At 34.5% G+C, this 23,574-nt stretch overlaps 1 protein-coding gene across 2 annotated transcripts in view; it reads left to right on the forward strand.

Annotated features, from left to right (window-relative positions):
• adgre14 (adhesion G protein-coupled receptor E14) overlaps positions 1-23,574 on the forward strand; it is a 74,431-nt gene that overhangs the window by 20,883 nt on the left and 29,974 nt on the right. The window contains exons 1-5 of one of the 2 annotated variants that reach the window (XM_087245197.1): positions 308-399; positions 7,356-7,493; positions 16,333-16,413; positions 16,559-16,714; positions 18,495-18,647. In XM_087245197.1, the coding sequence (XP_087101323.1) occupies positions 7,466-7,493; positions 16,333-16,413; positions 16,559-16,714; positions 18,495-18,647 (418 nt within the window). In that variant the 5' untranslated portion in view covers positions 308-399; positions 7,356-7,465. Of the gene's footprint in view, positions 1-307; positions 400-7,355; positions 7,494-16,332; positions 16,414-16,558; positions 16,715-18,494; positions 18,648-23,574 lie in introns of those variants that run through there. The other variant, XM_087245196.1, reaches the window with a different exon arrangement.

Below are 23,574 nucleotides of genomic sequence, written 5' to 3' on the forward strand. Positions count from 1 at the left end.
ATATATATGTATGTCAAGATGATCTGCTGCAGTTCAAACCGAGCACCACAATGGGGAAGAAAGGTGATTTAAGTGACTTTGCATGTGGCATGGTTGTTGGTGCCAGACAGGTTGGTCTGAGTATTTTAGAAACAGCTGATCTATGGGATTTTCAGGCATGCCCATCTCTAGGATTTACAGAGAATGATCAGAAAAAGAGAAAATAGTGCCTTGTCGATGCCAGAGGTCAGAGGAGAATGACCAGACTAGTTTGAGCTGATAGAAAGGCAACAGTAACTCAAATAACCACTTGCTACAACCGAGGTGTGCAGAAGAGCTTCTCTGAACGCACAACATGTCCAAGCTTTAGACGGATGGTCTACAGCAGCAGAAGACCACAATGGGTGCCACTCCTGTCAGGTAAGAATAGGAAACTGAGGGTACAATTCGCACAGGCTACACAGAATATTGGAAAAACGTTGCCTGGTCTGATGAGTCTTGATTTCTGTCGCAATATTTGGATAGTAGGGTCAGAATTTGGCCTCACCAACATGAAAGCATGGATCCATCCTGCTTTATATCAACAGTTCAGGCTAGTTCAGGTGGTGTAATGGTGTGAGGGATAAACTAAACTCTTAAGAACAAGGCAGCAAGTCCTCCAGACCAATTCCTACATCTCAAAAAGGATACACCCTATCCACAAATCACCAACCAGACTACCTGCAAATCACAAATTAAACAAAACATAGGCCCAGCATGGGATCTAACGCTGTCTTTTTTAAATTATTTTTTTATATATAAATGTTTGTTCGTAATTGGATATTTTTGTAATGATCAGTTTGTTGTAAATATATTTGAATGGAAGACTAAAGATTGTGAAAACAAAAGTACCAGGAAAAAACAGTAGTATCTGGATGCAGACTTGCATATGCAAGCTGAGATACACAGGGTTAGGTCTGGGGTTATATATGGCCCAAATAACATAAAGAGAAAGGGAGGACTTTTTTATAGTGTGCAAAACAATTTAATAAATGAAAGAACACTTTTCCCCACTGTACAGACCTTTTTAATGAAACGTTTTCATTGATGTTAAGGGTTCTTCGTGGTACCATTGATGCCAATAATGATAGTTTATTTTCAGGAGTGTACATTAAGATCAAGACCTTGCTACATATAATTCTCAGACATAAACATATCAGTCAATGCAAGCAAACTACAGGATCTAGGTGGATAGTGGTTGTGCTTACAGCAAGGCAATGAATGAAAAGTGGTCTGGAAATATTGTCAAAGCAGAGGCGTTGTAAAACATCTACTTTTACTGACAGTTTAATGCCTCAAGGGGGCGATGTTGTCATATACGTGAGATTATAAGAATGTTTTTGCTTCTTTTTACCTTATCTTACTTTAGATTGCTTTTTTTTTTTTTTTTTTGGTGAAGTTCTACATGTTAATTAGCTACTTGCCTGTTAGACACCTTCTGATATAAATATACCCAACCACTTGAACAGAGAAATGAGAGATAGGCCTTTTTGTGTGAATTGTTAAGGAATTATTAAATTTCAAATAATACTTTTAAGAGTTAATTATTAAAGTTTTCTTTCCTCCACAGATAATATATAAAAGGTCAATAACCTGAATGAAAACATTAAATATTTTGTTATGAGTAAACAGCACAAATACACAAACATACATTGACATTAACTGTGTTAATTTTGCCAAATGAATTCTGCTTGTGCATCACTGCTATTGCTCACAAAATTAGCAGTGTTTGTGCTATTGATGTGAATGATTTCATTCATCTTGCTGAGGACAGAAAACTTCAAACATTTTGGGCCCTATCATACACCCGACACAATAAGGTGCAAGTCGTGCTTCCACGATGTGTTGCTATTTTCAGACTAATGCAACCTTAATTTTCCTGTTTTCCACTATGTTTTTTTTTTAATTGCAAATGCAGTTGTGCTACTTTGTGGACTCAAGGGTATTTTGATCTAAAAAAGAGGTGTGTTAGGGCGCATTGTTGGCGCAATGCTATTTTAAGAAGCTAATTAGACTGAGCAATTTACCAGCTGAAAGCAGGTCTAAAGTCCAGTGAAGAGCACATTAGTTGTGCGCCTTGCTTACACATTGCTTACACACGCAGGATGTACAGCAATACTCAAATATTTTTACAAATTAAAAATAATTAAAGAAATAAAATACAAAAAAATATTTTATTTTCTACATAAATATAAAAAACACTGCCTCTATGCCTTTTTCATCTCGGTAGACTTTTTTAGTTTATTCAGGACAATTTGCTTTAGTATAATGTTATTATTAACAGTAAAATTTATTATATGCATGTTTATGTTTGCTTTATTAAAAACAAGCTTAGATTTGTCCACTTGTCTGGTTTTGGATCATATGGGGTCAGCATGTGTATTAGGATATTTTTTTTTAGCACACTTTGTTATTATTGCTCATTTATTAATTTGCTGGAAATTAGAACTGAATTTAGAAATAAATAAAATAAGTTTTGAAACAAATTTGTGCTTAACAAATGAAATTAATTATGTAGGCTAATGGATATCTGTGCGTACAACACGTTTCCTTATCCACGAAAGAGAGAAAGTGAAAGGCAGATTAGAGAAGGCTCGTTCATTATCCTTACATTATCCTCACCTGCATTATCCTCACCCTGGGTTCGGTGTTGTCGCGCACGCACTGTAAAGCGGGGGAGGGGGGTTGATCGCGCGTACTCAAGATTAGTGTTGTCGTGCGCCTACTGAAGGGCGGGACAGAGGGTGTGTCGCGTCGTGGGGGCACTTTTGATCATTTTGGAAGGGCACTTTCTATCCAAGACTAAAAAGGGCATGTGCACTGCACAGGTTGAGCCCTATGTGTGCACGTGCCAGTGTGACACAACTGGCTCTTAAATGGAATGGGAGATGAGACTCATTAGTTTATTCTCAAAACACAACTCTAACTCATTAAGAAAATAAACTCAACACTTTTAGACCATGTGCCACGGCGCAAAGCGGATTTTCCCGTCCTTAAATTAGCAAGTATAGATTATGACACGCCCTGAATGCGTTTGCGCCCTGCGCTTTCCGTTTTGTGCATGGACCGTCAAAATAGAGCCCATAAAGTCCGCCATATAAACAGCAAATGTGCCATGATGTGACGCAACTGACTCTTGCAGTTCTAAGGTTATGGGAGATGAGACTCTGATTGGTTTAATCTCAAAACACACCCATAACTCATTAAGAGAATATAAGTATAGTCCTGTTAGACCGTGCACTGCAGCGCAGAGTGTGAAGCAAAAGTAGATTCAATACGCCCTTAATGCTTTTGCGCCCTAGCGCTTCAGACTTTGCGCCTAGATTGTTAAAATAGAGCCCTTTAACTTAAACATTTACCTGGAGGACAAGAACATTATAGGCACTTGAATTTGATGTAGGACTGGCTTATGACAATAGATAAGACTTAGAATATGATAGAATAAGAATAAGATGAGTAAATGCAGGTTCAGGGTTAAAATCTGGGTTGAATATCTGATAACAAAAGCAGTTATCCCAAATGAACATGAACTGAACATGTTTTAGTTTTAAGTGTAGTATGTAAGATTGACAGCCAATTGTTGTTGTACTAGGTATTCAAAATCAAAACAAAATCAAATATAATAGGTGTAGGTAGGAATATTTTCTATGTTGAAGGAGTTTTTGTTCAAACTGTCACCTGATATTTCTATTTCTTTTGGCTGAACAACAGCATAAAGTACTGTACTTGACAACAGTCACCTCCAGCCTGATCTCACGAGAAAATGATTTTACGTTTTGGCAGTTTAGCAGCTAATTCATTTGAATTCGTACAAGTTCAGTCGTACGAAATTGTACGATTTTAAAAAGGAGGTGTGGCACCTAACCCTACCCCTAAAGCCAACAGTCATTGGGTGATGAGCAAATTGTACTAAATTGAACGAATTAGATCGTACGAATTCATACGAATTAGCCACTAAATCAAAAAGTTATGAATTGCTCTGAGACTGTTGTCACCCCAGGTACTGATTGTGCTTCTTTAGTATTAAATGCTACCAATGTAAGTTTAAATGCCATTTTACGTGATATTTCTTGCCATATTGAAAGCAGCAGATATAACAGTTTATGAAATAATAAAATAATATTTACTGTAAAAAAATTAACAACACTAATAACAAATACTGTACCAGACACTTATCATGTACTTTTAATAAAGTTTAAGTATATTTTAAGTTAAGGTATAAAGTTAGAATAATTAGATTATGATTTCAATGAAGTGCAGTAAGTGCACTGTTCTGTGCATCTGAATGACTGTATTTAAGTTTCTGTCGTGTTGCTTCTGGTGCAGACAGTCAAATTGCTTGTTGCTAGAATCGGGTTCAGTCTCGTGTTGTCAGGATATGGTGTTACAGGACCTGTTTCAGTAAAGAGGTTCAACCTACTCTGAGTTTGAACTTGAATTCTGAGCTGCTTTACTGAGAGATTAAAAGAGATTAACCCTTTATGCACAAGCTATAAAATAGATATAGTAAATTAACCTTAGACGGGTCACTTTAGACCCATGTTTTCAGAACAGCCGATCTGAGTTAGGTCAATCAATATGAGTAGACCAACTCAGAGAGGACATACGCCGCGACTATAAAAAGGCATTATCAATGGAGCTCAGATATTACGAGTGACCATGGCAACATCTGAAAAAAAAAAACAGATGAGCATTTCTTTGTCCAGTTGAACTTGATGTGCTCATGCAAAGTTATAGCTAATATGAGCAAATATTTAAAAAGTAACACCACTGCAACAGTGAAGCAGAGACAGTTAGAATGGGAAAGCATAGCTTTGCAAGTTAATGCACGAGTTTACATTTAAAGTGTTTAAATATTTAGGTATATTAAAAAAGTAATAAAATGTGTGACATTTATTGACTTTTCTCTTGAAAAAGTGGGGAATTGGCCATAATTTGAAAGCTATTTCAAATGTAATTGCATTAAATTACATAACAGGATGCTGCATAGTTTCTTAAACAAATTTGACAAAACAAGACTGCATATAACCTCAACTTAACATTCAGCGGAGATGTTTAATTTAAGGCTTCCACTTTTACACATTGATCTATTTAAGATAACAGTACTTAACAGTAATAGCTGAGTTTTTAATAGATTTATAAGTGCACTTGTGTCTGCATTTATTGTTGATCAAATGGTCGAGGTTGATATGAGATTTAGAATGTAAGCAGTACTAAAAAATAGTTTTTAGAACGATTAATAATTCTATTAATCTAGTTAGAGTACATGTCCTGTCAAAGGTCAGAGACTTTAAGCTAATTATTCATTAAAAAAGGACAAGCCTTTCTCGTTACTTTGTTGTTCTTGCGACTGAAATGTAGGCAATGTTTACATCCAAAAATGCTAATTAAATGTATGTGCAAAACTGAAATATTGCATAAAAGACGTGTGATTTAAAGCAGCGTTTCCATCCAACCAATCAAAGAGAACAAAATCGTCACTTCCTGATTAACTGGGGCCAAATATCAACAGTAAAAACTGAATTAACTTCGATAGAAGAAGCTGCATGAATCTTTTCTTTTTTAATAGATGACAAGGAACTAGTGGTGGCGTTTGAAGCCATAAGAAGCCATAAAATGAATGAATGAGTTTTCCACAAATGTTTTTATGCCTATTTTCATACCTAGGTTAAAACCTGCTCCTGACCAGGTTAGGTTCACAGAGTAAGTTACCACAGTAACTGACTCTGAGTTAAAGTTACCTCTCTTTCAGAAACAGACTTGACTTACCCTGCCATTTTTGAAATGGAAAACCCAGAGTTTCTCTCATTTCAAGGTTAACATACTCAGAGTTTTCACTTAACCTCCTTTCTGAAATGGGGCCACAATGTAACCTGCTCAACTAATGTTTACGCTTATAATATTTAAAAAATTTGCTAATCAATAACCAACCTAATTTGGATTTAACTGCGAATGTGCATCTCATTTCAGAAGCTGCTGTTGTCTTGCAAAGGTTGCGTTTTCAGTCTCAACCGCATGACAAATGAAATTAGCTGTTTTCCACCAAGGCAACCCAGAGTGCTGAAATAGGATTGGCTAAACTGGCAGTAGGCAGGTTATAGAGACCAAAACAAAGACAGGCATTCTGACATGAACGCACATTTTCAAAGGAGAATAACTGACTTTAGCATTTTTTTTCAGATAAACAAATATGTCCACTTAACATGTTTCTTAAATTTCTGAAAACATATTGTGGTAAAAAAAAATATATAAATAACTAGCCTTATGGGTCAGGGAGTGTTTCAAAGAAAAGCAAAGAGATACAGTAAACTGCAACAACCAAACAGGAAGAAACACAGGAAATGTAAGTTCAGATGAACAGGAGCATGATGCATTGCAAACTATTTAAAAGAGTATGCATGAAGTCAAGGGTTCTCAAGTGCATATATGTTTCCTAACATGATGAATCATTATGTAGAACAGAGCTACAGACACACACATACTGTATACACACAACAACTGTCACTTTATTAGGTACACCTTGCCTTCAGATCAGGTTTAATAATGTGCTGGAGACGTTCCTCTAAAATTGGTCTGTTGACAATAGAAAGATGCTCTATTGAGATCTGCTGACTATGGAATCCATTAGCGTCTAAGGAACTCACTGTCACATTCTAGAATGAGGTGAGTTTTGAGACATTGTGCAATGTCTTGATGAAAGCAGACTTCAGATGCAGTTAACAAGACATTTTTACCACACTAAAAGCATTTAGTTACTTTAAAATAAGTGAGTAAACCCTGTTAGGTTAAGTAGACTTAATTATTTATATAATTATGCGCATCATTTGATTACACTTGACTTGTTTGAGCTTGTCTTTTGAATGAGGCATTATTACAGAGTTTCAGACTGAGGTTCAGGATATCCTTTAAAAATAGTAGGGGTGTGTCCTCAGTATTCCTGGTCACATTTTCCCACTGGCCCTTTTTACCATCCCCATATCATAGTTGACTTCATCACTCTGTTTCCACTCCACCTACAAGCGGGTGTGTGATGTGCTGAAAAGTTTGAAAAGGTGTACCTTATAAAGTGGCAAATATGATTTCAATACACGTTGTGTACTTCTTTCTGTTGCACAGATATATAAATTGTTTAAATATGAAATAAAAATTGACAGCTGACAATTTGCATTTAAGTAATAAAAAAAGGCCTGTACATAAATATTAGTGTGCTAAATTAGGGTAAAAGTGTACATTTAATATTTTAAGTACACCTCAAAGTCTTTACTGCTACACTCCATGCCACCATGAAACCTGTTTTTTTTTTTTTTTCTCTCTTACATTATTCATGACATTTAAAGTGGGGGCTGGATTGCACTGACAAACTCCTGCAGAATCAGAGAGACAGGCAGACAGTCTGTATAAGCTGTTCATTTTTCTTCATCTGCAGCTCTGTTTCCACTCTCTGAGCATGATGCACATCTACCTGCTGAGTCTGGGTAAGTCTCACTTTTTATCAATGAACAGATGTTTGTAGAAATTTTTTGAAAGTACTAGACTAAGTATAGTAGGTTGGAAACAAAATTCAGGTGATCTTGAGCTTGGCTCAATGTTTTGGTTGCGCAGGCAGCATTTTAGCGTTCACTAAAATGAGCAATTCATGCAGTTTGGACAATATATGTACTATAGTTATTATATACATATATATATGGTGGTACATATATATATATATATATATATATATATATATATATATATATATATATATATATATATATATGGTGGTATATATATATATGGTGGTATATATATATATATATATATATATATATATATATATATATATATATATATATATATATATATATATATATATATATATATATTACATGGAGGAGTTTACTTCTAAAATGAAGGAAATGTTACTATTTTACACTTTGTCCGTTTAGTGGCTAATTTATACAAATTCATAAAAGTTCAGTTGTAAGAAAATGTACGATTTTTAAAAGGAGTCATGGCACTAAATCTAACCTCTAAACCAAACTGTCAGTGGGATGAGCAAATTGTACTAAATTGTACAAGTGAGATAACGCTAAAAGTTACACTACATCAAAATATTATGAACTGGTGTGTGATAGCGCTGATCATTTCTTTTATAGAGTGTCAAATCAGCAACTATGTTGAATATCTCATGGTCATTTTGGTGGCAAATTTCAACCCAAGACATTAAGCGGCTGCTTTTAGCCGAGCAACTAAAAGTCAGATATGATATTAATCTGATCCATGAGGCATAAGTTGCTTATGCAACACAGGATAATAAGGGTATATTATACCTGTTCTTCTTTTATGATGAATAGTAAACTGTAAAACATGTTTCGCAAAATATGTTTTGTCTCTGTTATGTTGTTTCCACTGTTTTGGTGATAATGCATTGTATATGAATCTCAGAGTGCAGCTGAATGATGCTCCATAACCTTCCCATATAAGCAAACAACACACAGCTCTGGGTACATTTAAAGTTATCAAATTCACTTTTTCATTTTTATCACAAGTTTGTGTTTATGTGTCCTTAGCTTAAGGCAATCATGATTGCTGCAGCCTTTGGAAGTGTGCTGAACTAATTTTCATCATTGTCTTTTTACTTCAACCCATATGGTGATCATGGTGTGAACATGTGTATGTATTAAATGCCAGTTAACATATATGAAAATATATGTTCAAATTTAACATTTCTAATGACTTCATAATTTATATTAGCATATACAGTTAAGGGGTAAATTATTAGCCCTCCTGTGAAATATTTATTCTTTTTCAAATATTTCTCAAATGATGTTTAATGGAGCAAGGACATTTTCACAGTAGTTCCAAATAATGGTATTATTATAAGTAAAATGAATATTAATATTATTTATTATTGTAATATTATAAATGTTTTTGTTTGTTTTATGGAATAAAATCAGTTTTTATTTTTTAAACCACTTTAAGATCAATATTATTAGCCCTCTTAAGCGATATGTTTCCCAATTGTCTATTGAATAAACCTAATTAACCTAACTTACCTAGCTAATTAACCCAGTTAAGCCTTACGATTTCACTTTAAGTTAAATACTGTATCTTGAAAATATGTAGTTAAATATTATGTGTTGTCATCATGGCACAGACAAAATGAGTTATTAGGAATTTATTAAAGTATGTTTAGAAATGTATTGTGAAAAAAAAAATCTCTGTTTAACAAAACTTGAGGAAAAATAAAATAATTAAAAATTTTACAGAATGGCTAATAATTGCGACTTAAGCTATGCGTTAGTATATAAAGAGCTTCAAAACAAAAGAAACTTTCAGAATTGACATTTTGAGTGTTACATGGGTCCTTGTATCATCCGTTCTTTTGATTATTCCTTTTATTACGGAAAACGAAACATCAGAAAAACGATGAATATTTTGTTTTTCTGTTTATTCTGTAGGCAGAAAAAATGGAAACTCATCTGTTATTCTGCTTATTAACTTAAAACGAAATATTAAAACAAACACAAAACCAAAACGAAATAATGAGTCAAAAAATGGTGTACTTATTTGTTTATTCGTTTGATCAAAAAATTTAACACAGCGTGGCCGTGCATCTTTTATTTTCTGGTTTTAAACTGAATAAAGGAAAGGAAGAAAACGGCAGTTTTTCGTTTTTTCTTTTGCTAACAAAAAAACGAGATTTTGGCTGGATTTTCGTTTTTTGATTTAGGGTAGGAAAACAAATAAATGAGTTTAAAGTTCATTATACAAATGTAGGCGGCGCTGAAACGCCAACTTTCCTCTCATTGGTCAACCAAATCTGAGCTTGTGATGTCGCCCTCAAAATAAAAGCCCTGCACCCAGGCTTTTTATTATTATTATTTAATTATAAATAAACGAAGTTTATATTCTATCATTTGAACCACACACAGTTAGCAGGTTTACACTCATTGCGTATGTATAAATTAAATAAAAACATAAATTAGTAGTATTATTAAACATTTGCCATTAAAATAAATTCATAGTTCGGAGCCAAACTTGCTGCTGTGCACCTGATGCTGAGCAAAGATAGCCATTTCCGAGCAGCACCTGGTTTGCATGTACTAGGCAGTGGCGGTTCTAGACCACTGGTGGGTCCGGGCAGGGGCCACTTGCACTATTAGGGTGCACACTTTAACATACATCAAAAACTGCTTCAACAATTATTCTGTCATTTTTTTCAAGCATCACTCTGCAGTCTCAATAATCAAGATAATTAAATAACTTAAAATAATCTGCCATGTTAATTTATTTGACAAGTATCTTTGTATTGTAGTATAACACTTTTCTAACATTCAAGTACATCAAGGCACATTTTTACATCTGTAAACTTTAACAGATGCACTTGAAGTCATTTTTTGCCCTCCCATTTATATAAAATAATGTTTTCCGAGTGATCTTTAACAAACCAAGGAGATTTTCACACTATAAAACAAAAATATTTCTTCTGAAGTCATAGTGAGTCTTATTTCTTACAGTTTGTATTGAATAAAAGCAGTTTTTAATAACAATAAAAAACATTTTTAAAATCAGTATTATTAGCTTGCTTATTTACTGTGTATTTGTTTAATTGTCTACACCACAAACCAGTTATACAATAACTTGACTTCCAACTCTCCTAAAGTTACCATAACATAAGTCCTAAATTACATCTGAATCTGAATCAAAGACTGTAGAGGGGACTAAAAGGGATTTGTCTGCAAAATAACTAAATCTTATACACTAACCATGACTATGGGAAAGATAAAAAAGTAGGCTAGTTATTAGAACTTAGTTAGTTAAACTATAATGTTAAAAGCGTGCTGTAAATGTGTTGAAGATTCGTGCGTTAGGTTATGTCACGACTGAGAACACAAATGAATGAAGGCAAAACTAAATGAGTTTAATATGACGTTTACATGAGCGTGACTGAAAACTACATTGATCAATGTGTTTCATTAATCTGTTCTCCGGGACTTAGAGACTGTATGTACATTTAAGACTGCATTTCCTAACGTAAAAAACTATGTACACTCATCGTCTGATTAATAATAATATAGCCGAGGACTTCCTATATTAAATGCTTTAAATCGCTATTAAAAACAAAATTTTAATACAATCAAAAGTGGACATTATGATAGTTTTCACGATTCTGACGAATGCGGGAAACAGAGCGCGAGTGTGCAAAAAAGGAGAAAGCGAGTGGGCGCAACACCGAGAGCGCACCAAAGAAGAGAGACCGAGCGCACGCGACACCGAGCGCGTGCAATCTCCGCTGTCTGCCACGGATGGCTGATCTCGCTTCTCAGAGGCATTTTGACAAAAATGCGCGTCCAAATTTAGGGGGGCCAGAAGGCTTAGTCTATTCCGCGCTCCAGCGGGCGCATAAAACTTGCGCTAGCAAGAACAGCGATTATGAATGTTTTGGGGGAAAAGAAAACGTTTAAATTAATTTGTTAATAAAATAGTGAAGCATTATTCTCAGTCAGTGTTGGCTGAAAAAAAATCAAGATTACCAATGCTGCATACATTTCAAGGATTTTGTTTAATTTTCAGCTCATTGCTGTGACGCGCCATATTTCACAGAGGCTGCAGAAAGCGCGTCTTGCTTATTTTCTCTATTTTATTAAAAGCACAACTTTAATTTTAATGTGAGTGTACACATATTTCCATTCCATGAATATAGGCCTATACAGCCCAGGTTGTAGTATTGCGTAAGTGGGGGGCATTATTTTACAGTGGTAAAGTGGAGCATTTCTTGGCAAATTCATAATGCACCCATTTACCTGCACGTAGGCTTTTAATTATTATTATTATTATTATTATTATTATTATTATGCAATTATATAAACTAAGTTAACACATTCTATCTATTTGAACCACACACAGTTAGCAGGCTTACATTCATTGCGTATCTATAAATTAGGCTATTTCTAAAAACGTAAATTATTAGACATTTGCCATAAAAATAAATTCATAGTTCTCTACTGAAGAATAAGACAAATGTGTGATTACGATCCTTGCATGAGCAGATCGAAGCATTTATATAACTATAATATTTTTTTAGTTTATAAACTATATATTTTATATAAACTATAAAAATATAAACTATTATAGGCTGCAGATAAATGAAGGCGCCTTGTCTGTTGGCGCGTGCCTCTAAAGAACAGAGTCAGACTACATAATTTTCAAACAAAACTTGATGCTTATTTACATTATCCAAAGACAATCCTTGGATCTGTTGTTGTACTTTTTCTTTTTAATATGAAGTTATTTTCTTAAATGTAGGCCTAGTTGTCCTTCATGCGGTAAAATAACCACAGCCTTTGTATTTGATATATTTGTAAATTGTCCTTCCAGTTTGACACAATGTAAGTAACATTTTGGCCTGTTACTTATTAAACACTGAGTTAGTGAAATCCTTATTTTTCACAGAGAAACAAATCATCCATCCGCAGTTGTGTAGGACTTGTGTGAACAATATACAATCCATGGCCTATTTTTGTTGGAAAATCTTTTTGAAAGGAATTTTGTTTGGTATAATTAATACAATAAAAATAAACAGGAAGAATAACATTTAAGGTGCTTCAAAATAAGATCCGCTATAGGCTGCAGCACCAAAACCCAGTATGTTAAATAAAATTATTTAAAAAAATTAAAGTAAAATATTCACAGTTTCATAGACTGTAGTAGCTATAGCCAAACTTTATTCACTGTAAATGATGAAATCTTCCTTTGCGCCAGTCAGTTTCACCTTTAATCAATTATAATCTTTAATCTTAATCTTAAATAGTAATCTTTAATTTGAATGAGCCAGAACAGCCTTTACAGACTCTATGTAAGACCGAGAAATTATAACTCGGTCTGTGAAAGAGAAACTCTTTGAGAATGGAGATGCATGCTAGATTTGTTTATATCCCAATGTGAATAAGCAACAAGTTTTTATTGAGATTGTGTCCTCTTACTGTTCTTTGATGGACGCGCAGTAAAGCTCTGAATAGGCGCCTTTAGCCTGTAGCTTAGTTTAGATTTTTTACATATTATGTTCCATTACTCTAAATGTATTTTTTATTTATTTATGGCTTATATAAAAATATATAGTTATATAAACGCTTCGCTCTGAATCTGATCATGCATTTTTGCGCATTGATCTAAGGCCTGGCTATTTTAAATAGATCCGTAAATTCTGTATTTTAAAAAATGATCGTTTATAAGGACTAAGCTGTTAATAAATGTAAGTCTTCGAATGGAAAAGTTTTGATTAAAGTCCTGTCGTTTTAAAGATTTTCTACAATTTAGGAAGAATTAGATTAAAGAAAACTTAATTCGCCATAGGCCTGTAGTGCGCTAATGCACTTCCCTTTTTTATTATTTAATGCAATAGTAAAACCATAAAATAAAATGCAAACAGTTAGCAGCACCGAGAAGAGCCAATGTCAAGTTATTAGCGCAACGCACAGACAGCTAGCTCGTCAGTTAGTCTGAACTACAAGCCATTATTTATTGTCAAATAAGTATGTCTTTATTTAGTTCCTTTAAAAATTTATTCATTAATCCAGCGTTTTAGAATTTCTCGAAAGTCTTGTTGAGTGAAGAATACGCGAGAAATATATTGCGGCTCACCTTATATCACCTTGGCTCACCTTATATATATATATATATATATATATATATATATATATATATATATATATATATATATATATATATATATATATATATATATATACCACAAAATGAAATACCAGATAGGCCCAATGCTACTAACAGCAACAACAACATATAAAATAATAATAATAAGACGGGCGCACTTTGGCGTTGCAATAAAATCTTGAAGATCTTAAAGCCTGCTTCTTTTTGTTTTTAAGGTATTGTTTTCGTTATTACTGATTCAAATTACTGCATGGGAGACGGAGCGGGCTAATCAGGTGCAATCATCGAATATAGGCTATTCAACGCAAGCCGGCGCCTCTGTATTGACTGCATGACTGGATGTGGTGAACTGTCATGATTTTGGCTTTTGCAGGACACTGAGTAATGCTCATCAGAGGGGATTTAGAAGTGGTCAAAGCCACCTGATGAATAAGTGGTGATCACGATACCTGCGCGTATAGCCTATCGATTTGCGACTTGTAAAAAGCATTTATGTCCTTGTCTTTTTATGAGTAATTTTCCGAAACTTTAAAAGCACCATGCATGCGCAAATTGAAAGCCACATACACCTGACTCTTACATTTTTCACGACACACATCTGCCAATTTTATTAATATTATTTAAGTTTTTACGCAATTTAGGTCATTTTAGGTCATTTTAAGTCATAATTTTACATACGTTGTATTGCATTATAGGCCTACTGACCTAAATAAGCTTTTTGCATCACTTTTCATCACGCAGTTTAAACGTTTACAGGCAAATTCCTTTAAATTACTTTTGGTGCAATAAATAAGCCAGAATAGTTGAACGTGTTAACATATTCTTTAAATGTATTTATGACAATTAGTTACTAAACAAGGTAAATCATAATTAATTCGCCAAGAAATGCTCCACTTATATTACCTAGGCTGTATAAGCCTATATCCATGGAATGGAAATATATGTACACTTACATTAACATTAAAGTTGTGCTTTTGTAAAATAGAGAAAATAAGCAAGATGCACTTTCTGCAGCCTCCGTGAAATATGGCGCGTCACAGCAATGAGCTGAAAATTAAACAATAGAAACCCTTATATGCAGCGTTGGTTATCTTAAAATGTTAAGCCAACACTGACTGAGAATAATGCTGCACTAGTTACACGTAGCTACAATAGTTTACACGTTTTCTTTTCCCCCAACACATTCATAATCATTACTCTTGCCAGCGCAAGTTTCATGCGCCCGCTTGAGCGCCGAATAGGCTAAGCCTATGCCGGCGCTTATATAGGCTATGCAAGATGACAATTTGGGTGGCACCACAGCACATGCTGGCACAACCGTGGCTATGCCCCTGCTACAATAACAACAGCAACCACAACAAAATAATAACAAAAAATAATAATAAGATAGGTAGGCTTTGCTGTGCAATAAAATAATATTAATTATCAAATAAATAATTAAAATAGCCAATAGCATATAATTAAAATAGGTTTAAAAAAATGTAAGAAAAATTTAATAGAAATGGTACCATTTGTTATAGCCCCATGATGGGCCGTTTTTTTATTCTAGTCCTTACAACTATTAAAAAACTAAGTAAATAATTATAATAATAATTTTATTATTATTATTATTAGTTATTACTATTATTTAGGCCTACAGCGCATCAGAAATGGCTATCTTTGCTCAGCATCAGGTGCACAGCAGCAAGTTTGGCACCGAACTATGAATTTATTTGAATAGCTAATGTTTAATAATACTACTAATTTACGTTTTTATTTAATTTATACATACGCAATGAGTGTAAACGTGCTAACTGTGTGTGGTTCAAATGATAGAATATAAACTTCGTTTATTTATAATTAAATAATAATAATAAAAAGCCTGCGTGCAGGGCTTTTATTTTGAGGGCGACGTCACAAGCTCAGATTTGGTTGACCAATGAGAGGAAAGTTGGCGTTTCAGCGCCGCCTACATGTGTATAATGAACTTTAAACTCATTTATTCGTTTTCCTACCCTAAATCAAAAAACGAAAATCCAGCCAAAATCTCGTTTTTTTGTTAGCAAAAGAAAAACCGAAAAACTGCCGTTTTCTTCCTTTCCTTTATTCCGTTTAAAACCAGAAAATAAATGATGCACGGCCACACTGTGTTAAATTTTTTGATCAAACGAATAAACAAATAAGTACACCATTTTTTGACTCATTATTTCGTTTTGGTTTTGTGTTTGTTTTAATATTTCGTTTTAAGTTAATAAGCAGAATAACAGATGAGTTTCCGTTTTTTCTGCCTACAGAATAAACAGAAAAACGAAATATTAATCGTTTTTCTGATGTTTCGTTTTCCGTAATAAGAGGAATAATCAAAAGAACGGATGATACACGGACCTACATGCTCCTTAAGTATTAAGAACTTTTTCAAATGGAGAAAGTTGTGGTAATTGTGGAAGTTCTGTTGTTTAATTGGATTGAACATTTCATTTAAACAAAAATTGAAATGCAACCCTTCATCTCTGCTTACTTGCGAATGTATGGGCCTTACTTGCGAAAATGGGCGGCACAGTGTCAGTGGTTAGCATGTTATCTTTGTTGGTTGCTGGTTCCGGCTGGACCAGGAAACATTTCTGTGTGAAGTTTGCATCTTCTCTCTGTATTCATGTGGGTTTCATTTATTTGTGCTTACAGGTCTCCTGTTTGCACTAATAGAGCACAGCATCATGCAAGACTGCTCAGATGGTTATAAAAAACAAAGAGGAAAGTGTGTAGGTATGACTAAAGAAAATATAAAGAAAATAAAGAAGATAATATATAAGAAAATGTTCATCATTACTCTTTTGACAACAACTCTCTACTTTGAGCAACATGCACTTGCTGATATAATGATTATTCACAATTTTTGTCATTTCGGTAGATGAAGATGAGTGTGAGCAAGAACTCATTTGTGGAGAAAATTCAAACTGTTACAACACTGTTGGCAGCTATTACTGTCAGTGTCACACAGGGTTCATACCAGAGGGTACTAAACCAACTGTTAATTTCACACGAGCAGATGGGATTCAGTGCAAAGGTAAAGAAAGCTTGACATGCTACATTTCGCATAACCAGAAGCAGAAACAGCATCTGAATCTGTTATTCTCATTTGATACATCAATGAATGTGTAGATGAAAACACTGATTGTGGCTTCAATGCATAATGTGTGAATACTAGAGGAGGTTTTTATTGCCCATGTAAATCTGGCTTCTTTTCCAGAAGTAGAAACTATATATATTTTAGTAGGACTAGGAGTTCAATGTTTTGGTAAGTTATTGATTCATGGCTTTATATTGGGACGGGAATCAAACCAAGACCCCTTTTTAAACTACGAGCAGTTGCTGGACTCTTAATGTCTATTGAATTTAATATGTTTATTAAACTTTTTTTTAATAAATTCACAGCACAAAACTCTCCTCAGTACTGTCAGTCTGTGCATTAGTGCTGGAGATTTTAGTTGCAGTTAAATTTGCATTGCGTTGGTGACAACCAACTGTTATGAGAATCACTGAATCATTTATTCAGCTGTTTCAAAATAATGTAAAATTATACAAAATAATAGGAAAACCTTAATTATTTCAGGATAATTATCTGTCATCACTTTACAAATATTTCACATAATCAGCAGCAGAAACTCATTTTGTCTCATTTTAGACATCAATGAATATGTGGAGGAAAACAAAAGCTATGTTTACATCCACCTATTTTTATGCACATTTTGCATATGCGCATAAAAAAAAAACTGATAATGGAAATGTCATGATGCGCATACATTTTGAAAAACATATGCGCATAACTGAGTAGGATAAACTTTTTATTCAATAGGAAAAGATGCACATAAACTACGATGGAAACACTTTTACTGCACAAAATTCAAGAATGTGATTTTGTGATTATCGGGACTGCACACATTCCATACATGGATTAAATCAACTATATAGCACCCCCCCACCCCCCATACTTTTTTTTGTATTGTTTAAAATAAGTAAAATAATATTAGACTTTAAAAAACTTTGTTAGGGATCCCTCTGTCCCAACTGTTTTGGAGCATGTTGCAGCCATCAAAATAAAATTGTGTTAATACACCCTTTCCACATTTCCGGGTTTCTCAGCAGCAGAATTCGTCATAGTTAGGTAAACTTAAAGCATAGTGAATGGGAGAATACAACAAATATATATTTCTTACAATTCTATTTCCTGAAATAATAAAAGAAAAACTCTGCGATGGTGTTCCCAATACTTCCCAATCAGACTCCCAATCAGAAAAAAATAAAAATAAAAATAGTGTGAGACTGGTGACTGCAGCCAGAGTAGAGAATAGTGTCAAATCCCATAGTTTTACATACATAAGAAACATAAAAAACAACTCACACATAAGAAACACCTCACATATGCTCTAATTATTATTTTTGTGTGTGTGTGATTTAATGCAAAGATGATATAAATGCGCAAATATGTTTATACTTAAAAAAAATCTAAATATTAAAAACATTCATGGATTTAAGATTACGATGACCGTTAAACCTGCCTTAACAGTCTGGTGAAAAATGTCCATGTTTACAAAATACAATTTACTCGAAACTGGAAACCTTTTGTACATCTGTCGAATAAATAAAGGTTAAAGAAAAACAGCAAATGACATATTCTTGATTTTATTGCATTTTACAAAATGTTCTAACTTTTTTGTAATTGATGTTGCATGTTTTTCAACATGACTAGCAATTTTAAACAAACATATGTAATAATTGTCAGGTGTATTTCATGTGACAGCTGTTTTTCAGAAACAGCATCTGAATCTCTTTTCATCTCATTTCAGACTTCAATGAATGTTTGAATACCAGCATTAATTGTGGTCCAAATGCAGAATGTGTCAATAATGAAGGAGGTTATGCCTGCATATGTAGAACTGGCTACACTCCCAACAATGGAAAGCAGACATTTTTTGTAGGACAAGGAGTTCAGTGTGATGGTAAGAAACTCATATTTTTGTTGGCCTTTTTTAGTACATGATTAAATTCAAGTTTTTATACTTCATGCAGTTAGTGCACTATGAAATTGTGTTTGATACTGTAGAACAAAATTAACACATCCAACGTGCAAAATAAAGATTCTGCCATTAAAAATTAAAACATTTTATTTGTAGTTTAAGTTTAAGTGGAACTTGTTTATAACTACATTTTCATTTACTACAAGTGAACATAATGGTTTGCTGATAGGTAATAGATTTTAATCGTGTGACACATTGTGTACTTTGTAAAAGTGCACTAATCTTATTAAATTATTTTACAAAAGCTCTTAAACTGCTTAAGATTTCTTATTTTGTAAATTGTGAAAGTACACTTTGACATGTAATCTCAGTAATGTTTCAAATTTCTTTAAATTAACTTTTGTGGTAGTTTTGTGGACCAAGCACCAAAATTACAAGAAACATTATTATGCTTAATAGTAGTAGTAGTTGTGGTAGAAGAACAGTGGCGTAAAGTAACTAATTACAAATACTCAAATTACTGTAATTAGCTACTTTTTCTCATGAATTGTAATTTACTGAGTAGTTTAAAAAATGTGTACTTTTACTCTCACTTGAGTACATTTTTAGTGCAGTATCGATACTTTTACTCCACTACTTTTTTTTTTTCCTGTCTATGGGGATTAGAAAAATCAGTCCTGTAATTCCCGCCCAATTAAATCGCACATAGAAGGTAAATTGCCTCAAATGAATTACCTCAAGACATGGGCGATTTATAAATGCAGCAAACTGTCTAGAAGCATTAAAAGGGTCTAAGACGATGTCCAAAATCTTTACACCCATTGACCCAGAGACTGTTTAGATGCATGTGACTGATGAGAAGATGACAGATGTTTATGTATGGGGACTGAAATGGCCTTAAACACCCAACAAGTACAAGACATCAACATGACGTCAGATTGACGTTGAACCCAATGTCGTGGGGACGTTGCATTTTGTTTGGTATTTACTATGATCTTCTATGTAAAGCTGCTTTGACACACTTTTCATTGTAAAAGCACTATACAAATAAAGGTGAATTAAATTGAAAGGAAAATCGGGTTGACGTCAGAACTCAATGTCAGACCAACGTCAATGTCCAACCGAAAACCAACCAAATATCAACGTCTAATGATGCCACAACTTGAAGTTGTGTGAACGTTACCACTATGACGTCTATCAGATGTTGGATTTTGGTTGCCATACCTGATGAATAAATATCAGTCTTTGACATCAATATGATGTTGGTTTAAGATGTTGGCTTGAAGTTGGATATTGGTCACTTACTAACACAACCTAAAATCGACCAAATAACTACGTCATTTAACGTTGTTATTGGACATCAAAATAACCTAAATCTAACTTAATATTAACGTCCTATGTGCCTGCTGGGCAATAAATACATGCATTACAGAATGTTACGTTTACACACATCCACAAATACATGTAAATGAATCAGCTTTTCACAGCGTAATAAACACTACTCATGAGTACTTTTAAAAGGGCTACTTTTTACTCATACTTAGAGTAATATTCACAACAGATACTTTTACTCTACTTGCACTACATTTTTAGGCAAGTAATGGTACTTTTACTGGAGTATGATTTTTCAGTACTCTTTCCACCACTGTAGAAGAACTACTACTACTACTACTAATAATAATAATAAAAACTACTAATACTAACAACAGTGTCACAGGGAGAAGAATCACACGACAAGTGAGAGCTCATATAAATGCCCCGGAGGGTGGTTTATTTACAAGAGGTTTTCCCAGTGGTGAATTCAGGTTGGTGGCTTGTGTGCTCTTTGTGCTCCTTTCCCAGTGTGACAGTGGATTAGTGAAGTGCCTCTGTGATTCCAGCAGGTTCTCAGCTGCTTTCTGGGAAAATAGAGAGAGAGTGAGCGAGTTAGTGCTTGTTCTCATGGAGAGACTTCTCCCTGTTCTGCTGTGTTGCTGCAGTTTAAATGCAAGCTGGCTGATGGTCTGCAGCTGGGGCCAATCAGTCTGAGTTGATGGCATGCAGGTGTTTCTCCTTTGTTTCCTGGGCGACGCTGATGATCCTTTGGGACGCTCGTCACAAACGGTTAATTTTACACAAACTATGGGATGTATAGTATTTAGTGTAAATGTCAAGAAATTTTGATCAATACATTTTATATGAATCAATGAATGTGTGGGGGAAAACTAAAAAATTAGTTGTAAGGCAAGGCAAGTTTATTTGTATAGCACATTTCATACACATTGGCAATTCAAAGTGCTTTACATAAACAGGAATAAAAAAGACAAGTTTAGGAACATAAAATGCAGACTATAAAAATGATTAAAAACAGATAAAAACAAATTAAAATGAGTTAAAATAGGTTATAAAAGAATAAAAAAGAAAACGAAAAACATAATAGTGCGATCTGTCGGACGCAGCACAGTGCTCATTCAGTAAAGGCACAGCTAAACAGATGTGTTTTCAGTCTTGATTTGAATGTGCCTAATGTTGGAGCACATCTGATCATTTCTGGAAGCTGATTCCAGCAGCGAGGAGCGTAATGGCTGAAGGCTGATTTACCCTGCTTTGACTGAACCCTTGGAATTTCTAGTTTATATGATCCTAAAGATCTGAGTGATCTGTTGGGTTTGTATTTAGTGAGCATATCTGTGATGTATTTAGGTCCTTGGCCATTTAGTGATTTATAGACCAGCAATAATACTTTAAAATCTATTCTGAATGTAACTGGCAGCCAGTGTAAAGACCTGAGGACAGGTGTGATGTGCTCTGATTTCCTGCTTCTGGTCAGAATCCTGGCCGCAGCATTCTGGATGAGCTGCAAGTGTCTGACTGTCTTTTTGGGAAGGCCAGTGAGGAGGCCGTTACAGTAATCCACCCTGCTGCTGATAAAAGCATGAACAAGTTTCTTTAAGTCTTTACTGGAAACAAAGCATCTGATTCTTGCTATGTTTTGAGATGATAGTATGCTGATTTACTAACTGCTTTGGCATGACTGTTGAAACTCAGATCTGACTCCAGAGTCACACCAAGATTCTTGACCTTATTTTTTGTCGTTTGACCTTTAGAGCCAAGGTACGCATTCACCTTGAGAACCTCATTTCTGTTCCCGAATGCAATGACTTCAGTTTTCTCTTTGTTTAACTGAAGAAAATGTTGTCACATCCAATTGTTAATTTTATTAATGCATTGGCAGAGGGTGTCAATGGGGCTGTAGTTATTAGGCATTAAGGCTAGGTAGATCTGAGTGTCATCAGCATAGCTGTGGTAGGAGATTTGGTTCTTTCTCATTATTTGGCTCAGGGGGAGCATGTAAAGGTTGAACAGGAGAGGTGCCAGAATCGAACCTTGTGGGACTCCACATGTCATGGGTGTCCACCTAGACCTATGATCACCTTTACAGACATAGTAACCTCTCCCTTCAAGGTAAGATCTGAACCATTTGAGGACCGTGCCAGACAGCCCAACCCAGTTTTCCAGGCTATCCAGAAGTATGCTGTGATCGACAGTGTCAAATGCAGCACTGAGATCGAGCAATACCAGCACTGTTATTTAGACGTATATCATTAATTATCTTTATAAGAGCGCTCTCTGTACTGTGATGTGCTCTGAAACCAGATTGAAAATTGTCTAAACACCCCCTGAAGTTTAAGAACTTGTTGACCTGGTTGAAAACAACTTTTTCAATAATTTTGCCAATGAAAAGGAGATTTGAGATTGGTCTGTAATTGCTCAATAGGGTGTTATCCAGGTTGTTCTTCTTCAAGAGGGGTTTAACAACTGCAGTTTTAAGTTTGGAAAAATCCCTGAGAGAAGTGAAGCATTTACCAATTTTAGGAGATCCATTTCAAAACAGGTAAACACCGTTTTAAAGAATGATGTGGGGAGCGTGTCAAGACTGCAGGTTGATGTTTTTATAATTTGCACGATCTCTTCTAAGATTTTACCGTTAATTGCCATGAAATCAGACATAATGTCTGATTTCTTAAGTTGTGGTTGAGCTTGTTTGACATCAACACAACTTGGCTGATTGGATGAGCTGATTGCCTTTCTGATATTATTGATCTTATCAGTAAAGAAATGAGCAAACTTATTACATTTACTTTCAGAGGGGAGCTCACTGGGAATCCGACTGGGGGGGATTGTGAGTCTCTCTACTGTTGCAAAGAGTGTGCAAGCATTACTTACATTGTTGTTTATAAGATTTAAAAGGAAAGCCTGTCTAGCAGTTTTTAGTTCCACATTAAAAGCATAAAGACTGTCTTTATAGATATTATAATGGATTACTAGTTTCGTCTTTCTCCACATTCGCTCAGCTTTCCTGCATTGTCTTTTCTTCATTTGGACTGCTCTTGAGTTTCTCCAAGGGACTCTCTCTTTGCCAGTTCTCTTTCTAACTTTAACCGGAGCAATGTCATTTAAGACATTCTCAATTTTAGAATTAAACAAATCAAGAAGAGAATCAACAGAATCTGCAGATATACTTGGTGCTAGCGAGATGGCCTTCATAAACTGCTCACTGGTGTTCTCATTTATGCATCTCTTTCTGACAGAGACAGATCTGTCTTTAATAGCTGGAGTGATCAATATATCAAAGAAAATACAGAAATGATCAGATAGTGCAACATCCTTAGCAACAGTTGATGAAATGTGTAAACCCTTAGTTATAGGTAGATCAAGAGTGTGTCCACGATTGTGTGTGGGTCCTTGAACATGCTGAGTCAGATCAAAAGTGTTAAAAACAGTCATCAGTTATTTTACAGCATTGACTTCTGGATTATCAATGTGAATATTAAAATCCCCAGCAATACTAATATAATCAAATTGAGAGGTTACTATTGATAACAGTTCTGTGAAATCATCAATAAAACCTGGAGAATATTTTGGAGGT

This window comes from Danio rerio, chromosome 3 (assembly GCF_052040795.2).
Source record: "Danio rerio strain M-AB ecotype USA chromosome 3, GRCz13ab, whole genome shotgun sequence".
In the NCBI taxonomy this organism is placed as follows: domain Eukaryota; kingdom Metazoa; phylum Chordata; class Actinopteri; order Cypriniformes; family Danionidae; genus Danio; species Danio rerio.